We start from the raw sequence: 17,763 nt of genomic DNA on the forward strand, positions 1-17,763 counted from the left end.
ATCCGTAACCCTGGTGGGTGGGTGGCCCCCGCGTGTAGGCGCCGACGAAAAATACCTAGGGTTAGGAGCTGGCGGATGGCTACCTCGCGGAATCCACCATGGGGAGGCGTATATGGTCTGGCCGGGCAGCAGTCCGTTGGGTCCATCCAGGATATCTACTCCTGTTCCGACGCCCATTCCGGTATGCTGGAGGTCTACACTTCGGAGTATCGGGGCAACCTGATCTTTGCTCTCGAATGCACCGATGAAGCCATTATTGGTCCAGAACAGGTCGTGTCCGCCTGGAGAGACGTGGTTCAGCGGCAAACCGCGCTGCGCACGCTGATTATGCCCCGTCCCTGAAGCAAGAAGCAGTACCTCCATGTTCTGCTCAAGGGCGCGTCGCCGACTGTCGTCCTCCTCCCCCCTGGCGAGGATGCTCTCGAAGTCCTCAAAGCGCTGCCAACAACCTCGTGGGAGAAGGGTTCGCCACCTCACCGGCTTATCGTCGGTCAAGACCGCGCTGGCCAGGTTCTCTTCCGGCTCGAGACTAGCAGCGCGCTCATCGACGCCATGTCGGTGCCCATCCTCCTGAACGACCTCGCCCTAGCCCTGCGCGGCCAGCTCCCCCCAGACGTCGCCACCCCGTATAGCGAGTACTTGGCGTGTCTGCAGACCTGGCCCAAGGAGGAGACGGTTGAGTACTGGAAGGGCGCCCTGGCCGGGGCTCACCCATGCAGGCTGCCCCGACGACCCAGTGCTGAGGAGGCGGGCTCACACCTCGCTCCCTTATCGCTCACTTCCCAAGCCTATGAATCCGTAGGACCTCGATCGTCTCGATGCGTTCTGGCGCGCGAACAGCCTGACAGTCGCCAACATCTTCCAGCTCGCGTGGGCGCTGGTCCTGCAGCATTACACCCAGTCCGCGGACGTCTGCTTCGGCAGCATTGTCTCGGGTCGTGACATCCCCCTGCCGCACATCTGGCAGATGGTGGGCCCGTTTTTCAACATCCTTCCGTGCCGAATGGTGCTGGATGGCGACGTTGACGACGGCGCACCACGCACCGTCCTGGACGTGCTGCGCGCAAACCAGATGAGCATCCAGCGGCGCAACGACGACCACCACTACTCGGTCCCCGAGGTTGTTCGCCAAGCTGGGCTCGCGATCCACGGGGACCAGCAGCTATTCAACACCGTGCTGACGGTGCAGCCGCAATTCGAACCTTCCACGTCTGCCACAGGGATTGGTTTCATTTTGCTGGAGATTGATGATGCTACCGAGGTTAGTGGACCATGCCCCCTTCCTAAAACCACGACTGAAGTGCCGCGAACGCTAACTCCCATCTACAGTACGATATGTGCCTGGCCGCGGTCCTGTCGCCAGGCTGCATCGAGCTGGAACCGGGATACTGGTCCTCTACCTGCTTGGACGCATACGTCTCGGAGATTCTAGATCGGTTCTGTGGGGCGGTTGGGTGGATTGTGGACCATCCAGGGGATGCCATCACTGCCGTCGCGTTTTAAGGAGGAGCAAAGCATGCATAGTTTTATGTACAACCTGCGTACGGTCAATAATAATGAGAATAAGTTGTTTTCCACCTGAATGAAGGCTGATCACTGCTACTACACAGTAGAAGCATTGGGAGAAGAATTTTGTTTAAAAAAAAAGAAAAACATACAACAGAAGGGATTCGCTGGTGGTCACCCACCCAACTACTAACCTCCCGGCGTGTGGCTTAAGTACGGCTGAGCGGACGGGAAGCCCTGTTTTCCACACCCTGTGGTCGTATGTGCTAGTTAGTTTTATTCTCAGTATTATATTCTTAGTGCCTGATTAGCAAAGGCTTCGTACCTTTATGTTTCCTTGAGCAAGACACCATAGCCCATACGGATAACCACTTGCTTGTGAGAATCTACATCACGGCAGCACATCCCTTGCGCATGGTACGGGTCATCTCTTGTTCTGCACGGCAGGAGTTCGGGTAAAAGTCTTGCAGTGATTGAGCGTGGGCATGCATAGATCGCGGTGGGTTGGAATTGGTATGTGTACGTCGAACCTTTGCAGATCTTTTACACCTCACTCTAGATCGAAAGTTATCCACCCACCGACCCTGGAGGTGATATGAACATGTAACTGGAATGCGTAGTAAGAACGAGGTAAAGCGACATCATATTGTTGTAGTAACGCCCAGCAAGCACGCTGCCCGGAACCACGGCTTAGGGCTGATCTGCATAGCGGGACACAGGAAGAGAGGCACAGCGCCGCAGTTCAGTTAAAATCCTTTTGCCTGGTCTCCTTAATGCAATCTCTGCTGAATAGTATTAGAATGTTTGATTATAAATGGGTAGAAAAGAATAAGAAGCTGGATTTTCGTGTTTATTATAAACAAAATTCAAATTCCGTTTTTCCGCATATATGATAACACCTGCGAGAGAGGTGGAAGATGCTTGAATTCTGACTACACCAGGCTACAGTATCTCGAGCAATTACCTAATGCCACCGAGGTGAGCGGTGGGTGGTGGCGGCAGCCTGGGCGAGGCCGCAGGTCCTCCGTCAATATATATTGAATAAAGCAGAGATGAAGAGATTAAAGACAGGGTAATTGGAGAAAGACCATGAAGGAGCAGTGATGATTGCTGTCCTATTGTGATTGGTGTATGGCTTCGATCCAAGTCCCGGCGGCAAAGAGGAGTGGGAAGAGAGTAGCTGCAACGTGCCACGAGATTATAATCATCAGCTCTCTCACATGCTTATGGATTAGCGGTGCAGTGTCTGTCATATCCGACTATCATCCTCCAGCTACATTGTACCAATCAACCACGCTCCATGAATCAACATCAAACGACACCCATGCAACTCCAAGTATTCCACTCCTAAACGGCTGCTCCCTTCCACCGCAGCACAGCGCAGGCAAGCCAGACCGGGTACGAAAGGACCAAGCCCGCGCGTGAGCAAAAGATAGCCTTCGTGCCGGACTACCTAATTGCAGGGCTGCCCTCTCAAAACCCCCAACTCGGCAAGAACCGACGCAATCGGGCGAAAGCCCCAGGACCCAGACCCGGGATCGCTCTGCCGCCGAGGGGATGGTCGGCGCACATGCGGACGTCGGCCATCGTCACGCCCTCGGGTAGCTCGGCGGGGTCGATCCTCATCACGCCCAGGGACCCACACTCGGCTTCCGCCGCGGCGACCTCTTCGGGGGTGGCGTCGGGGCGGAGAGCAGCGAGAGCGGTGGTTGCGGAGAGGCCGAGGAGGAGGGTGAGGTACGTGAGGGGTTTCATGTTGGCGTTGGCTTTGGCTTTGGCGTTGGCGTTGGCGTTGGAAGATCAGGCGATGGTCTTATAGAGGGGTGTAGTTAGCCCCAGAGAAAGAGAAAGAAGACGGATGAAGATTAAAAGAGAGAGAGAGACGGTCAAGAAAGATGGTGAGGAAAGGGATTCGGTACCGTTGAATTTACAGCGAAATACGGGAGAGCTATGTGGTAAGTGTAAAGGGGAAGGTGGCAGGCCCTAATCCTCTGGGCAGTGAAGATGATGATATGTTGGGAAGTAGCGGGCTGGATCTTGGCTGCTCCTAGCGGGCAAGGATGAACGACTCACAATTCTGAGTAGGAACGTGGTGACGTTCGGTGTTGAATCTCAGCGCTTGGCTCTGGCTGGTGGGGAGCCTGCTGCTTTATACATAATGTAAGCCCTAAGACCGCCGGCGTCAGGCAAACGGGCGACGTGGTCGAAAGTCGCCCCAGGCAGCCCGATTGGTCGGTACCTTCGTTTACTTGCTGCCTGCCATGTGGTCACAAGGCAACCTTGTTGATGGATGGACAAAGGGACTCGTCTTCCAGGCAAGGGTATATTCAACCAGAGGATTTGAGTCACGGAGTGCACTCAGTGAGGTCTCAGCCTGTCGCCGCTCTTATCCACGAAAGCTGACACACGGGAGATATTCGCATCGGGTCAGAATAGAGTGCCATCGATGTAACATCAGGATTATGAAGACACGGTCCGGCCCGATCTTGGAGTGGGGAAACATCCATTCTTTTCCGATAGTACTAGTTTGTTGAGTGTCCAGGGACCCTGAGGCTTGTGGGTTGGTGCTGACATCCCAGATGACTAGGTCGCGAAAGGAGTTCTTAACACGGCAAATCGTGGTGCCACCACGGGGATACATAGTCTCAGAGAATCCGTAGAGGCCAGCACAGCTAGGTGTCGAGGCTCGTGGCCTGTTTCCTCTTTCCAAGTTGCCACGGTCGTCGAACACTCTAGTGATGCAGGGCTCAGGCACGCAGGGCTCGAAGAGACTCTTGCCTGTTGAGAACAAGCGTGAGAAAAAGGACGCTATTGCTCCTGTGTCTCAGTTCGAGGTGGCTGACTCGCTGCCTTGTCAAAGGTCTGAGACAACCAAAGAGCCAACAAGGACGTTGATTGGTCGGCGGTGACCATGATAGCACTTGGCGGAAAGTCTTCCTACCGGGCACCGACGTCTGTCCGATATAAAGTACAATCAACTCCAGTCGTTCTGTTAGTGCAGTGGGGAGGTGCAGGGATATGAACCCTTGAAGTGGCAGGTCTCTCATTTAGCACAGCCTTCCCAAATCGCTATTACATCAAATGGTCATATGTAGTAACAATAACCATAGCAACGGCAGAATCCAAAGGATCCAAATTGACCATCAGCATTGAGGGGGGTCAGAAATTAGTGCGATTGTATTCGAAAATCAAAAACATGTGATTTTCACGATGGTTAGAATAACTTAGAATTTATAAAACTTGCTCCACAATTACAATTGCTGATCTGAAGTCAATAATTGTTGAAGAATACTTACTCAAATGAAGTCCTAGTATTAAACCCTTTGGCCTCGAAATATGCCAAAATTCCTAATACAAAACGGAGCCCGGCCATTTGTCTTTGAGCTTACCTGATCCAAAAACGCCCGGATGGGGGTTTAGGGAATACCAAGTCTCGGCATTTCTCACCCTTCCCCACCGTACTAACGAATTATCTGGAGTCAACCAGAATGTAGTAAGATAGGTAGAGAATCGCTTTGAAAGACTAGCCACAGATCCTTGGACTGAGAGATAACCTGCCTATGAGCAAAGCTCCTGGGGAGTACTGGCCGTGCCTTTTATACAGTGTATGTCGGCACAAAAGGCCTTAGAGGACCGGTATACCACTGAACAGATCTGGTTCGATATAGCTCAGGACAAAGGAAAAGACCAGAATGAACAGGCAGCTGCTCCAGCCTATCCACATCCTACGGGACCTATGCGCACATTGTCTAGCTGCATCGCGCCAGTCCCACCCTACATGGATCCCACGACTAGCAGGCTGGGGGATTGGTGCTGGCTCAATATAACCAGGGGTCAAGGGGGGCCGAGGATGCGTTGCACCTGCGGTCACCGACCTCGTCGGCGCTTCTCTTCCTCGTCACAATCCTGCCCATCGAGACGGGGAGGACAAGGACGGTGATCAGTCCACCGGAGGTGAGAGCCCGTGGACTGGGGATCGTAGTATCGCCTCTCGGATGTAGACCCTTCTGTCTTTACAGGATAGGTATAAAAGGCGAGACCCATTCACATCCATCCAAGGGATATATCCATGTAGGTCTATCCGTCTTACAAGACAGTCTGATATCCATATCCAGTCCTCCCACTTGCCCAAGAACGCACATTTTCCAAATACAAAACCGGTAGGCCCATCTTCCTTTTCTTCTGGTGCTTCTTCTCCCTCTTGCTCTTCTTCTTCTCCCCCCAAGTCGATAAAAATACTTACCCTTCCACAATCTCCAGCCACCGCATCCACAATGAAGCTCCCCCTCACTATCATCAGCATGCTCGCCCTCAGCTCCGCGCTGACCCTCACTCCGCGCGACACGGAAGGCGACCCCGTCGTCGAGTGCGGCGATCTAGACGTCATGACCGTCGACCCCGCCGACCTCCCCGCGGGCGTCGCCCCCAGCGACGTCCGCGAATGCCTGGACCACCCGCTCGGCCGGAACCGGCACGTCAAGGGCGCATCGCTGGCGCCGCTCGACGCGGTGGATGTCTCGTTCTGGAACAACAGCACAGTGGACACTGTCACGAGCACCGGCACCAGTCCCGTGGAGGCGCGTTCGGACGGCCTCGACGCCCTAGACAAGCGGTCGTGCTACAAGGACGCGCCGTACGGTTGCTCGGGCGGGTATTGCTGGAAGGCCTGCGGAAACACGAACAAGGGAGAGTGGTGCTGGACGGCGGCAAAGGCCGGGCTGGGCGCCTGGATCAAGTGCAGCAAGTGGCAGGACTGCGGGACGGCGACGTACGCGTGTGGGAGGGGAGGGTGTCCGGCTTGTGGGTGCGGTTGCTAGTGGGAAGGGTGGATGGATGCATGGTCGATGCGCTATGAGGAGTAGTGTGGGCGTTGAGGTAGATAGTTAGGGTCAATGTTTGGCTGATGGGCGGTGGATAAGACGCGCAGTCAAATTGGGCAATAGATACCATATGAAGATATACTTGGCAAGCTCGGATATAGTATACTGTGTTGGCTCGTAATGCTAGTAATAGTCATAGTGTTAGCCATATTTGAAATGCCCAATTCTCAAACCAGGATAGTCGACCAGCACCAAGATACGCAGAGTGCATACCTGTGTCCGACACCGAGGGAAAATGCCGGCCTCTCAGACGATGGTTGTCTAGGTGGATGCGGAGTGGATCTTCACGTTTGTAGCTCCCTCCTCCCACCGAACGGATATCCTTCAGCTTGTGCATGCACGGCCATCCGCTGATGCTGACAGGAACAAGCATTCCTCGATGACCAAAATTGCCGGGGATTCCACGATTGGTGGCGGCGCGGAGGGCGGGGAATTGCTGGTTTGATTGTTGGGAGGGAGATAGAGTGGGCAGAATTGGAGGAGAGTGTAGTGTGCCTTCTCTTGATTAGCTTCCTTTTTTGATTAATGTTTGTGCTCTGTTGGGAATGGGGGGTGGAATAAGTTTTATCGGGGCGTAAGAGGAAACAGTCTCGAATCTCGCTAGCGAGAGCTTTGCTTTTAGATCAACTTGGCTTGACTGTGCTGATCAGTGGAAAATCGCAAGGCATACAGTTTATACAGCTTTTTCTCTATACAGGTCATACAGTGGCTGTGCAGGTCTACACTGCCTAACAACATTGGATCCATCTATGAACTGAATGCCTTCTTCCCCCTGTACTGGTTTCTCGATTGAACCATCAGCAAAACATAAAATGGTCTATGAGGGCATATAATTAGCATTTAGGAAAACCAGTACGAACGGGGACCAGTGGGATATAGCTACCTTAACCAAGTAATCCATGCAGTGCGGCCAGTGACCATCGTCATGCCAATCTTTACCTATTGCTTCGCCCTCACTCGCAGCTTGGAGGGCTTGGCGCATCATCATTAGGCAGTGTAATTGATGGAACCTGTTGAGCGTTAGCAGTAAGTCAATATTGCCGGCTTGGACACTGACTCACATGCTGATGCCTCCTTGCTCTTTCCTGTTCCCTTTCTCCGCAGTATAGATTAGGCCAGCCGTAGTCTTGTTCATTGATAGTTCTGCCCACAGATGATCAAATGATCGATCAAGCGACTGGAACTCTTTGTTTTGTGTGAATGTCGTGGGGACTATGTCCTCGGTGCTTTGGTTCGATGCACACAACCTCGAGTCCAGTTGTATGATTGACATAGGCAAGTTCAACAAGCTCAGAATCAGAATCATGAGCAGAATAGTGACTTTGGTGCGAGGATGTAGAAGAACATGGGCAATGAAGGTTGTCTGAGTATTTGTGTGGTGACCGCTCGCTGGGTCTGGTGACTTGTCATCTGAAAACTCGCCCGAGAGGAGACGGCGGTAACTCATATTGATGGAGGATGACAAGAAGAAGGTGGAATGTAATTTGCAGAGGTCTGATACGGATCAATGATGCCTCCAGTGTTATATACCTTTCTGTAAGATTCAATTGTGAATACGTTTACTATGTATCTATATTGGGGTTAACTAGGGAGGTGGACCTTTCCATTCCATACAGCTTTACATTTAAGAACCTAGCAGTGACCCTTAGAAGATAACAATATAATAGCACATAATAAGCATAATATCGTGTGGAATCATTCCAAGGAGCGCCAGGCACTGCCTTGTCTCTTTCTGGATAAAGGTTAAACTTTTCTTGGAATGTTAAGGTTCAAATGTGGCGTTTGATAGAATTCGGAAGGGGCCGGATCGGTGAAACAACTCGCTGAGAGATAATACTACGCAAAATTCGTAGGACAAATATGCGCTTCTAATAGAGGTCAAAAATTTCGACGCATTTGTATTAGCCATGCAGAATTACTAACCGTCATTTCCCTTTCGCTTTCCCTCGGTACGTACTCAGGTTAAGTACAACGAATCTTCCCATACTGGAAATGTACTGTATGAATTAAATCAATTAGACCTAGATGGTAAGATTACTTGAAATAGATTTCAATGCATATTGCAAAGGCCAAAGCAAGACTTCAGATAAGTCTGACCGGGCGGCTGTGTACAAAAAGCTCAAAAGAAGATCTTGGGGGCGTGCCCCTGCATTAGTACAATCCCGTGGCACATATTATTAGGTTCACTTGCAGCAGCAGCAGCAGCATATGTGTACCAAAACATGAGTATTAAACTCCACATATACCAATGTACAACTCCTTACACATATCTGCTGAGTGTAAGTAGGAGGGAAGCATAAATAAATCCTTTCTTCCGAGCCGATCCCTGAACACAGAACAAAGAAAAATACATACCAGGTGTAAAACCGAACGGACATCCCTTGTCAGGATATTGCCTCTGAATTATACTTCCTTTGTTTCAACTCCCCGCAGAATCCGCCACAGTTTGCGGTGCACGTAGGGGACCGGCTACGTGAGCATTCTTGCGATTGCCGCCAACCATCCTGAACATGGGGTTAGTCTAGAACCAGCCCTACCTTGTGAGCCACGCCGTTTATCGGCAATATGGGTGCCGTTGATCTGTTATTCAACCTTCGCTCGCACTGTAGAGGTCTTGGCATGATAGCTGAGACATCTCCCTAGAATTGTACAACTGTGGTTGTCCTTTTCTTTTTACCATTGTGGCTGAATCAAATTGATACTTGGCTGGGTTTCGCAAAGCAGAAAATTTCTCTACAAATTATCCCTAGAAAGGAGCTAAATAGATAGCCTTTAAGAGGTGACAAGTATCAGTACTCAAATCGAAAGGCCATCGAATCACAGGCGTAAAGGAAAGGCTGGGTATGGCTGGCAGCACGTATTATACAACATGCGACAGCAGCGGAATCACCCTGTAAGTTCTCTGTATCACCTGGTATCGCGCGATTAAGAACAAAACTTACCCTTGACTATTCTATACTCATTCGCACTCGCGCTTAGTCTTCCTTGTCGCACGATTTTAACACAGCTCTACTCTCGTTCACTCACTCTGGAGACACTCACGAGTCGGACTTGATTCTTCGCGGCATTCCGATGAGGGCTTAAATGCAGCTTGGGGCCTGATTTGTCCGATTGTCAACAAAGTGAGACTAAGCCCGCTTCTCAATCTCCGCCATCAGACCGGCCTGGTGAAAGAAGAAATAGTTTTCTGTCATGAAACGCTCCGGGTGCTGGATTCTGATCTACTTCCAAGGTCAGATCAACATCTATGCACGGCAACACCCAAGCTTACATGGTACTTGACTAGTAGTGTCGCAGTCAACTTTTCGATCTCAGAGATGGCTATATACTTACCCAGGCAGACACGTCTTCCTGCGCCGAACTGGATCATACCTAAGTCAACATATCGTCTTTCGTGGGAAGTAATGCTTACGCTGAGCATAGTCTTCTCCATGGCTGCATGGCTGCGATCGCCAGACAGCCACCGTTCCGGCCATCACGTGTCGACATCCTCACCGAACACCTTCCTATTCCGATTGATCACCCATAGGTTCATACCAACAGTTGTTTTGGGAGGGAGATAGTGACCCGAGACAGTCATGCCCGTCGAAGGAACGATCCGCTTGAACGGCAGACAGAAGGGGGGGGTGCAAGCGCAAGGCTTCCTTACAAGCATCCAGGTTAAGGAAGGTTGTCAATAACGCTCCACTGAGGATGTGCCTGTGACAATCTGCCAGCGTCTTCTTGGGATTTGAGATCAGCCTGGACTAGTCATCGAGCTGCGTGTGTGAGTAGGTTGTACCAGAGTGTCCTCGTGGCCACCGCCGTCGTATCGGAATCAGTCACGGCCCTGGATTGGAGGTTTTCCAGTTACTGAGCACTGGGTCTCTTACCCTGGGCCTACTGTATCCGCATACCGTTTGCGGACTTCCTTGAACTGAAAGAGGAAGTCCTTGGAGGTCTCCAGCTGGCCCTCCATTCCGCCCTTTTCGACCTCCTGCTAACGTTGGTGGATTCTGGTCATATTCGCATCCATAATGGGCTGTGCAGTGGTAAGCATGAGATAAGCCACGATGGGATTCTTATTCCACAGAAAGTCCGCCCAGGGCATTTGTGTGATCTGGTGCCAGCACTAGCATGTTAGTCACCAAGTTTGCGTTGCCACATAAGGGATGTGCGGAAACAACTCACAGGAGATGCCTTTTTCAAGAGAGTTCTGATAGTATATAGAAGCCCCGTTTCATCTTTTCTTTTCTCCAGAAAACCATACCGCCTGGGAAAGGTCATGAAAGCCATACTCTCAATAGCGAACAATTGCAGCCACGAGCCCAAGTCGAATGTTCGGTTCTGCTCGGCAAAGCGCGTATTCAACTGCGCGACAAGAAGATCAAGCATTCGATCACCGGTGTTCTCATAGGTCAACACATTGGACATCGTATACAATGGGGCAATTGGGAAAGATTGCAGGTTGATTAGACGGTGATGGTGCTGTCATACTACATGGTTCGAAGGCCGTTCCCATTGATCCACGACCAAGTCTCCCACCGCTCGCGAGCACCCACAAGCACGATCACAAGTAAAGAAGCACGAACCTCTAAGCTTAAGATCTCCCGCTCTCCACTCTTCTTCATTTCGACTCAAACAAGAGACATCGCCTGATTCAATCAGCTTGTATAGAAAAGAGCCTGATCTAAGGACCACTCAAACGTACCGAGAAGGGGAAAGAAAATAGTACACATGTTGGTGGGATTACGACAGAACTATTAGAGATTTCCACAGTTGCATGACCATAGGCGAGCTCCTACAGACGCAGTAGCTCCTCTCCGCCCCACCCCGCCCCTCCCCATCGCCTCGTTGAACGCCGCAATGACAAGATATGAAAGCATAAAGATACAGATTCAGGGCCATCGAGGGAAACCCCGCCACACGATCTCCGCCCCACGTCCTCTCCAACTCCCCCTTCCGCGCCCTTCCGCTCCCCCTCCCTCGTCCCCGGCCTCTTAGGGCGGCCCCTCGCCGGGGTTTAACAGGCTCTCCGTCCGACAATTGTCCCCAATGCCCCTGGATCTGCGTGCACCACCGAAACATGATGGCAGGTTTCAGCACGAACGGGACCGCCTCACACCCGAACATCTTTTTCGCCTGCGCCTGCACCTCCCGATCGACAGCCTCAGCCTCGACCCTCTCGAAATCCTGCTCGTGCGGATCATGCTGCCTTTGCGTCTCCGCCAGCCGCCAATACGCCTCAACCCGGTCATGGTCACTCACATCAACGATCTGCACGGGGGCATCACCGAGTAGCCCGAACAGGCCGGACTCAGCCCCAGTCCGCCGGTCCGCATGAATGACCATCACCCGCACAATGACCCGCCAGCAGGCAAACCGCGAGAGGATGCCCCGCAGCACCGGAGGCGGAGTGGCATCATCGGAGACGTAGAGCCAGTCCTCCATAAATGACGCGTAGCCGGCCTCTGGAGGAATGGAAGTGAGCTGAGCCGCCCGCCAGGCGAGGTGCTCCAGAGGCGAGCCCTCATCGGAGTTGTTGCAGAACTCCGCCTCATAAGCCGGGGTCCAATTCAGGTGCACGCGGTCCCGGACGGGATCCAGCCACGACCTCACGTACGAGGTGCTGGCCCACCATCCGGGCCCTTCTTCCCCGTCCGGGAAGCGGCCATTCTCGAGCACGACCGCGCGCGACTCCCGGCAGACGGCGCTGATAAGCGGGGGGAAGCCGTTAATCCACGCCCCGTCTTGGAACTCGCAGGGTGCCCAGTCTCGTGAGTACAATATCAGGTTGAAGGGGTAGTCGAGTTCGTGGATGCGGGAGGGGAGGCATAGTCGCCAGATCATCAGGCGGATTTCGGCCGGTAGCCGGGGAAAAGATTCGAAGGTTGTGAGCATGATTGTTCTCGGAACCAGGTATTCTCTGATTATTTTGTTGGAGTTAGGTTCATGGTTGGTTGCGTAGGGGAAAAGGGCCGATCAGGGTGGATGAGGTCTTTCTTGTTGTGGCCTTGTCCGCACGCTAAGCCTTCCGTAGTAGGGGCCCCGGCAGACTAACCCGAACTACTGTATAGTCTCTACTCTATTGTACACCTCGTTTATACACCTCGTTTTGAGCATCCGAACTATGATGAAAATCTCAGGACAGACACCTCTTTTCGAGTGCTAGGCATGAGCAAAACGTTGTAACGGGTTGTCTACCTCTCCTTCATGCATCTTGACCAACTGCTACTACTATCCCAGAAATCCCAACCATGTCCATTCGTTTCTAAAACTTTTCTTCCCTGGTTGTCTTCTCTTCCCTCCTTACGGGAGTGAGTGCTGGGCAATGACACCTGCAGTTACATCGAGGTCGACTCCGGTGGCGGGTGTTGAAGTCTGTCGCAACGATGCGGCATCACACAGGCCGAGTTCGAGAGCTACAATGCTCTAACAACGGCTCTCTGCAACAGCAATGCCCTTCAACCTGGTCAGTATGTCTGCTGCTCCTCCGGATCCCTCTCGACTTCTCTCCAAAGCCCTATGCCAATGGCACCTGCTACACCTATACCATCAGCTCGGGCGACGATTGCACCGACATTGCCAAAGCCAACCGGATGAACGCAACCAAGATCACCAGCTAAAATAAAGAAACGTGGGGCTGGGCCGGATGTCAGCGTCTTCAGATCAGGCAACATATTTGTCTAAGTGAGGGTACGCCTCCTTTCCCGGCTTTCATGGACAATGCTGTGTGCGGACCCCAGGTATGCCCTTTCCTTATCTCCAGATATTCCGGTCGCAAGCCTCAATACTCAAATAAACGAACACTCTTAGGTTCCTGGCACTCTCCAACCCACCAGCATGACGGCGAGCAATTGGACCAACCTGAACCCGTGTCCCCTGAACGCGTGTTGCGACGTATGGGGCCAATGCGGAATCACGGACGAGCTCTGCACCGACGATACTGCCGACACCGGGTAAGTGTGCTGCTGCTCCACAAATGAGGACCGGGCTCTTTTCTAATATGATAAATTATGCTCCTAGAGCACCCGGTACGGCAAAGAACGGCACGAACGGATGTATCTCAAACTGCGGGACGAACATCACCAACAACGAGGACAAGCCGAGCTAGGTCCGACGCATCGGGTACTTCAAAGCCTGGAACTCCGATCGAGCCTGTCTGCACATGGACATCTCTAAGTTCCAAGGCAGCGACTGCTATATGCACGTTCACTGGGCGTTTGCGAATGTGACTACCGACTGGGCGGTCGACGTCAGCGGCTATCAGGGTCAGTTTGACGGCCTGCTGAACCTGACGGGCATCTCGCGCATTCTCAGCTTCGGTGGTTGGGGGTTCTCCACGACGAGCTACACGTACAGTATCTTTCGGACTGGGGTCCAGACTGCCAATCAGCAGTAAGTGCAGCCCGTTCAACCCCTGGGTGAGAGGGTGTTGTAACTGAAGGTCAAATGCTGACACCGAAGGGTAGGACGTTTGCCCAAAATGTGGTGGACTTTATCGTGGATAATAACCTTGATGGTGTGGAATTTGACTGGGAGTATCCCGGAGTAAGTGGCACTGCGCCAGCTTTAAGCAATCAATTGCTTCAGATCATCGTCGAGAGGCTTAACACTGACGGTCTTCCAAACAGGCTCAGGATATCCCTGGGGTTCCTGCTGACTCCGTCGAATCGCCTCAAAACTACCTCGAATTCCTCAAGATTGTCCGCGACCTCCTGCCCTCGAGTAATCAGTTTCTATCGCCGCTCCGGCTTTATACTGGTATCTCCGGGCATTTCCAATTAAAGAAATGGCCGACGTAGTGGTCAATTCATCTTTCAACCCTCCCCCTTTTTTCGCGCGCTGGCTATAAGCACCCCTTGCTAACTGTTTTTGGTAGGATTACATCGTATATATGACCTACGACCTCCACGGCCAGTGGGACTATAACAGGACCTATGCTGAGTCAGTGACTAACTATCCCCCTTGTTATTTTGCTCGGAACGTGTGTGCTGACGGCGGCTTCCAAGCCCGGGATGTCCGAACGGCGGGTGTCTGCGCAGTCAGGTCAACAAGACAGAGACTGAGTATGCACTGTCAATGATCACCAAGGCAGGTGTGCCAGCGAAGCAAGTGGTTGCTGGATTAGCCATGTACGGACGCAGTTTCAAGATGGCCGAGGCAAACTGCACGGAGCCTGAATGTCTCTTCACCGGTCCCGACTCTGGCGCTGACGCGGGAGAATGCACTCAGACGTATGTTTCTTGATTTCTCCTCGTCTTTTTGACTTCTTTCCAGGAAACAGCCAGCCAAGCTGATCCCCTAACCTCTCTAGACCCGGATACCTAGCCAATTACGAGATCTACGAGATCCTGGTGCAAGCAGAAAACCCCGACCTGTACGGCAACATCAGCATCACCCAGTATCACGACGAAGGGGACGTGTTGATCTACAACGAGACCAACTGGATGTCGTGGCTCAGCCTCTCCAGCTACGCCGCGCGGCAGAGCTGGACCGACGGGCTCAACTTCGGCGGCACCTCCCACTGGGCGGTGGATTTGAACGAGACCTATTCCAACAACGGGACGGGCAATGAGCTCTCCAGCGGACTGGAATTGGACTTCACGGTCTGCGAGTACTCGCTGACCTTCGCATCTCTCCGCCCAGGCCGGCTCGCTGCGCACCGACTGCGTCGGCGTCTATACTCTGCAGGTGCTGATCGACATGCTGGGCACGGCCTACACCAACTACACCAGCGTGAACAACGACTACGACGAGATGTGCACCTTCCAAAGCAAAGCTCCTTTGACACTGAATGACCCTCTTCATTATAATATGAGTGACTCGATGTGTACTCCCTCCCGGGCGCAGAATGTATACTCAATCTCCAACCTAGCCGCAGACCCCCTTTCTCCCGGGATATACGTATACGACAATGCCTCAATCCTCTGCCATATGGGAATCTCTTCCATACATTTTGATACCATCGGCTCTTGCCCAGCCGCATCATCACCACCCTCTTCAATCTCGATGACACGTCCCACGACCCGAGCAGTCAAGATGCTATCCCACGCCGCTTCCCGCATCGGTTGCCGGCGCAAAATATCGAGGACTTGACGACGGACGACCGGATGCCGGCACTTGACTCCGACGATGTAAAGAACGGGGATGAATCCGATCTCAGGCGTGAATGTCGCGCGTGACGACGATCCCGCATACCGATGATGCGCCGCCGCGACCTCGCTCGCCAGTGCGACGCATTGCCAAAACTGGGGCAGGAACTTATCATAGTCCATTTCTCGGCCGGGTCCGTATCCCTCGAGAAGGACCGATGCAATCGTATGTTGCAAGCGGAGGAGGGATATGAGCGGGTTGGTTGTAGAGTCTGATGATGCGGAGGGGCTGCTGCTGCCTGACAGCAGGAGGAGGGCTTCGAAGCGACGCAACCACGTTTCCAGCTGCCCGCGGACGGTGTGGTTGAGGGAAGAAGGCAACGGCGGCATCGTACCCGTCGGTGAAATTTGGTTACCGGTGTTGCGAAGACGCATTACCTGAGTGACGGTGATCTGGAGGTAGTCGGCGGCTTGGTCGAGGGACCGGAAGGGACTGTTGTCGAAGGCGGCAAGACGGGACATCGTGAGTGTCTCCTGTAGGTCTGCGGGAGTCCAGTCGACCAGGAACATCACGGCCTGCATGTCTAGGCGGCGGATATGTTGTGTGACCTGGTTAATAACCGCGTGAATTCCTGAGGGTGGGGCATCGTCATCGGTATAGCGGTTCGAAGTAGGGTTGTTGATGATGCTGCGGGAGAGCGCCACACCTCCGCGCAGGTGCTTCACGGCTTGGACGTTGTCGCCCGCCAGATGATCGAAACAGGTGAAGAGGTAACAGATCAACAGTGTGATCGCTGTGGTTTCGGCGCTGTCACGCTTCTCCGGGTTCAACAGAAGTTGGATGGCGCGGTTATAGTGAAGCAAAGGGGCTTGATCCGATAGTCGGTCTTTCAAGTAATGTGGTTGATACTGGAATTGATCGTTCGAGTGACAATTCAGGTAATACTTCTGGTGAACCAAGGCCAGACCGATGACAGCATGCCGCACTGATGGCACTGTCTGGGCGAAGAACATGAGAGCATTTCGCCATGATTCGCAAGGGCGGTATTCATTCAGATGCTTGATTGAAACATCCCTGAAAAAGCACATTACCTCTCCCTCATTTGACCCACTCGCTGGCAAGGTCATAAAAGATCCGAGATTATGCAAATTGAGAGCATGGTAATTCGAGCGCCATGGCGCGGACTCGTACATGCTGATCGCGGTACGGGGGTGGTAACTGTTGCAGGTATCTGCTCTGTCGACGATCTCTCTGTGATGATGAGTTGATTCCTTCTCGGTCTTCTCGATCTTGAAAGTGAAGAGCATTTCACTATAGCCATCGCAAGTGCGACCGGTTGAAAAGCATTTCACGCACGAGGGTCGAGCTAAATCGCATTTAATTCGTCTTATTCTAAGGCATGTCAGATTCGTTGTCTTTAATTGATCTCCCTGTTGCAATACGTGAAGGTAAAGACATACTTGCACGTCTTACATCCTAGTTTGGACTTCGGAGCGAACTTGCGAGGCTTCTTTCTCCAGGATTGATTGCTCATTCTTGGCTTCTTGTTCTGCATCTCATTCACCATGGTCTTCTAAGGCAGACAAAATATGCAAATGCGCACTATTACAGGCGGAGGTCAATTCTGAGGCCTCCACGCGCATGCATTGACTTGGAAAGGAAGGCTTGCGGGGCGACGTCTCGCCACATCCCTTGCGGTGGGAGGCGGGGTGAGAAAAGGTGGACGGTACCTAATACAAACAGCCGAAGCTGGAAGAAAACCGCACTTAATGGGTTTGTTCGTACAAGCGGAGGTACTTCAATGGGGAATTTTCAACGAGGGAGGATTGCTTAAGTAGAGAGCTTAGGGTCCAGTGACTAGGTGGTGGCTTTCATGTTAAGTTATGATTGGCTACTTGGGACATTATGACAAGGCTAGGTACTAACTTATAGGATGTACCTAATGTTCAAGAAGTATAATATTCCCTCAATCTAATAAATCTCACCTTACTTTTTATGGGCTAGTAGCACAGATTGCAATGTGATTGATTGGCTAGCTCGTACAGGTGGGTCGTCAGGGAGGCTGAGCTGAGCCTAATCAATTATTCTATCAGTGTAAACCTACCGGCAAGAGCATGAATCTCAATCAAATCGTGGTCATACTTGCTGGAGATGAACAAAATGATTGATAGGCTTGTTCGTACAAGCGGAAAAGAAAGTGAAAGAGATGTTTAAACATGACAGGAAGAATACAGCTGCCTATTCAAATCGTCAGAGTCGATGTTACGATCTAGGGAATTATAAATAGTATAAATAGTTCCGA

General features: G+C 52.2%; 8 protein-coding genes across 8 annotated transcripts; 4 read left to right on the plus strand and 4 right to left on the minus strand.

Annotated features, from left to right (window-relative positions):
* Positions 1-75: 75 nt before the first annotated feature.
* BO82DRAFT_397602 (CoA-dependent acyltransferase) lies at positions 76-1,503 on the plus strand (the record flags this gene model as incomplete). The annotated part of the gene is made up of 4 exons (XM_025638952.1): positions 76-275; positions 345-798; positions 866-1,261; positions 1,330-1,503. 4 exons carry the CDS (start codon positions 76-78, stop codon positions 1,501-1,503), a joined length of 1,224 nt encoding a protein of 407 aa, XP_025496629.1.
* Positions 1,504-2,979: 1,476 nt separating this feature from the next.
* Positions 2,980-4,419, minus strand: BO82DRAFT_397603 (uncharacterized protein; the record flags this gene model as incomplete). The annotated part of the gene is made up of 3 exons (XM_025638953.1): positions 2,980-3,278; positions 4,030-4,284; positions 4,350-4,419. The coding sequence occupies 3 exons, from the start codon at positions 4,417-4,419 to the stop codon at positions 2,980-2,982; spliced, it is 624 nt and encodes a 207-aa protein (XP_025496630.1).
* A 1,192-nt stretch (positions 4,420-5,611) lies between these two features.
* BO82DRAFT_350150 (uncharacterized protein) lies at positions 5,612-6,430 on the plus strand. The gene has a single exon (XM_025634069.1). It carries the CDS (start codon positions 5,781-5,783, stop codon positions 6,321-6,323), a length of 543 nt encoding a protein of 180 aa, XP_025496631.1. The 5' UTR covers positions 5,612-5,780; the 3' UTR covers positions 6,324-6,430.
* A 3,935-nt stretch (positions 6,431-10,365) lies between these two features.
* On the minus strand, positions 10,366-10,799 carry BO82DRAFT_397605 (uncharacterized protein; the record flags this gene model as incomplete). The annotated part of the gene is made up of 2 exons (XM_025638954.1): positions 10,366-10,497; positions 10,557-10,799. The coding sequence occupies 2 exons, from the start codon at positions 10,797-10,799 to the stop codon at positions 10,366-10,368; spliced, it is 375 nt and encodes a 124-aa protein (XP_025496632.1).
* A 315-nt stretch (positions 10,800-11,114) lies between these two features.
* BO82DRAFT_397606 (2EXR domain-containing protein) lies at positions 11,115-12,266 on the minus strand (the record flags this gene model as incomplete). The annotated part of the gene is made up of 1 exon (XM_025638955.1): positions 11,115-12,266. One exon carries the CDS (start codon positions 12,264-12,266, stop codon positions 11,115-11,117), a length of 1,152 nt encoding a protein of 383 aa, XP_025496633.1.
* Positions 12,267-13,208: 942 nt separating this feature from the next.
* BO82DRAFT_397607 (uncharacterized protein) lies at positions 13,209-13,479 on the plus strand (the record flags this gene model as incomplete). The annotated part of the gene is made up of 2 exons (XM_025638956.1): positions 13,209-13,324; positions 13,392-13,479. The coding sequence occupies 2 exons, from the start codon at positions 13,209-13,211 to the stop codon at positions 13,477-13,479; spliced, it is 204 nt and encodes a 67-aa protein (XP_025496634.1).
* Positions 13,480-13,533: 54 nt separating this feature from the next.
* BO82DRAFT_397608 (glycoside hydrolase) lies at positions 13,534-15,166 on the plus strand (the record flags this gene model as incomplete). Its single annotated transcript, XM_025638957.1, has 6 exons — positions 13,534-13,763; positions 13,838-13,916; positions 14,000-14,071; positions 14,248-14,312; positions 14,378-14,602; positions 14,683-15,166. 6 exons carry the CDS (start codon positions 13,534-13,536, stop codon positions 15,164-15,166), a joined length of 1,155 nt encoding a protein of 384 aa, XP_025496635.1.
* Positions 15,167-15,175: 9 nt separating this feature from the next.
* Positions 15,176-17,028, minus strand: BO82DRAFT_415548 (Zn(II)2Cys6 transcription factor; the record flags this gene model as incomplete). Its single annotated transcript, XM_025639963.1, has 2 exons — positions 15,176-16,853; positions 16,922-17,028. 2 exons carry the CDS (start codon positions 17,026-17,028, stop codon positions 15,176-15,178), a joined length of 1,785 nt encoding a protein of 594 aa, XP_025496636.1.
* Positions 17,029-17,763: the final 735 nt, after the last annotated feature.

This window comes from Aspergillus uvarum, assembly GCF_003184745.1.
Source record: "Aspergillus uvarum CBS 121591 unplaced genomic scaffold BO82scaffold_3, whole genome shotgun sequence".
Classification (NCBI taxonomy): Eukaryota; Fungi; Ascomycota; class Eurotiomycetes; order Eurotiales; family Aspergillaceae; genus Aspergillus; species Aspergillus uvarum.

Excerpts from the sequence above, each read along its gene's own strand:
- BO82DRAFT_350150 (XM_025634069.1), top strand. The coding sequence starts at position 5,781 with ATGAAGCTCCCCCTCACTATCATCAGCATGCTCGCCCTCAGCTCCGCG.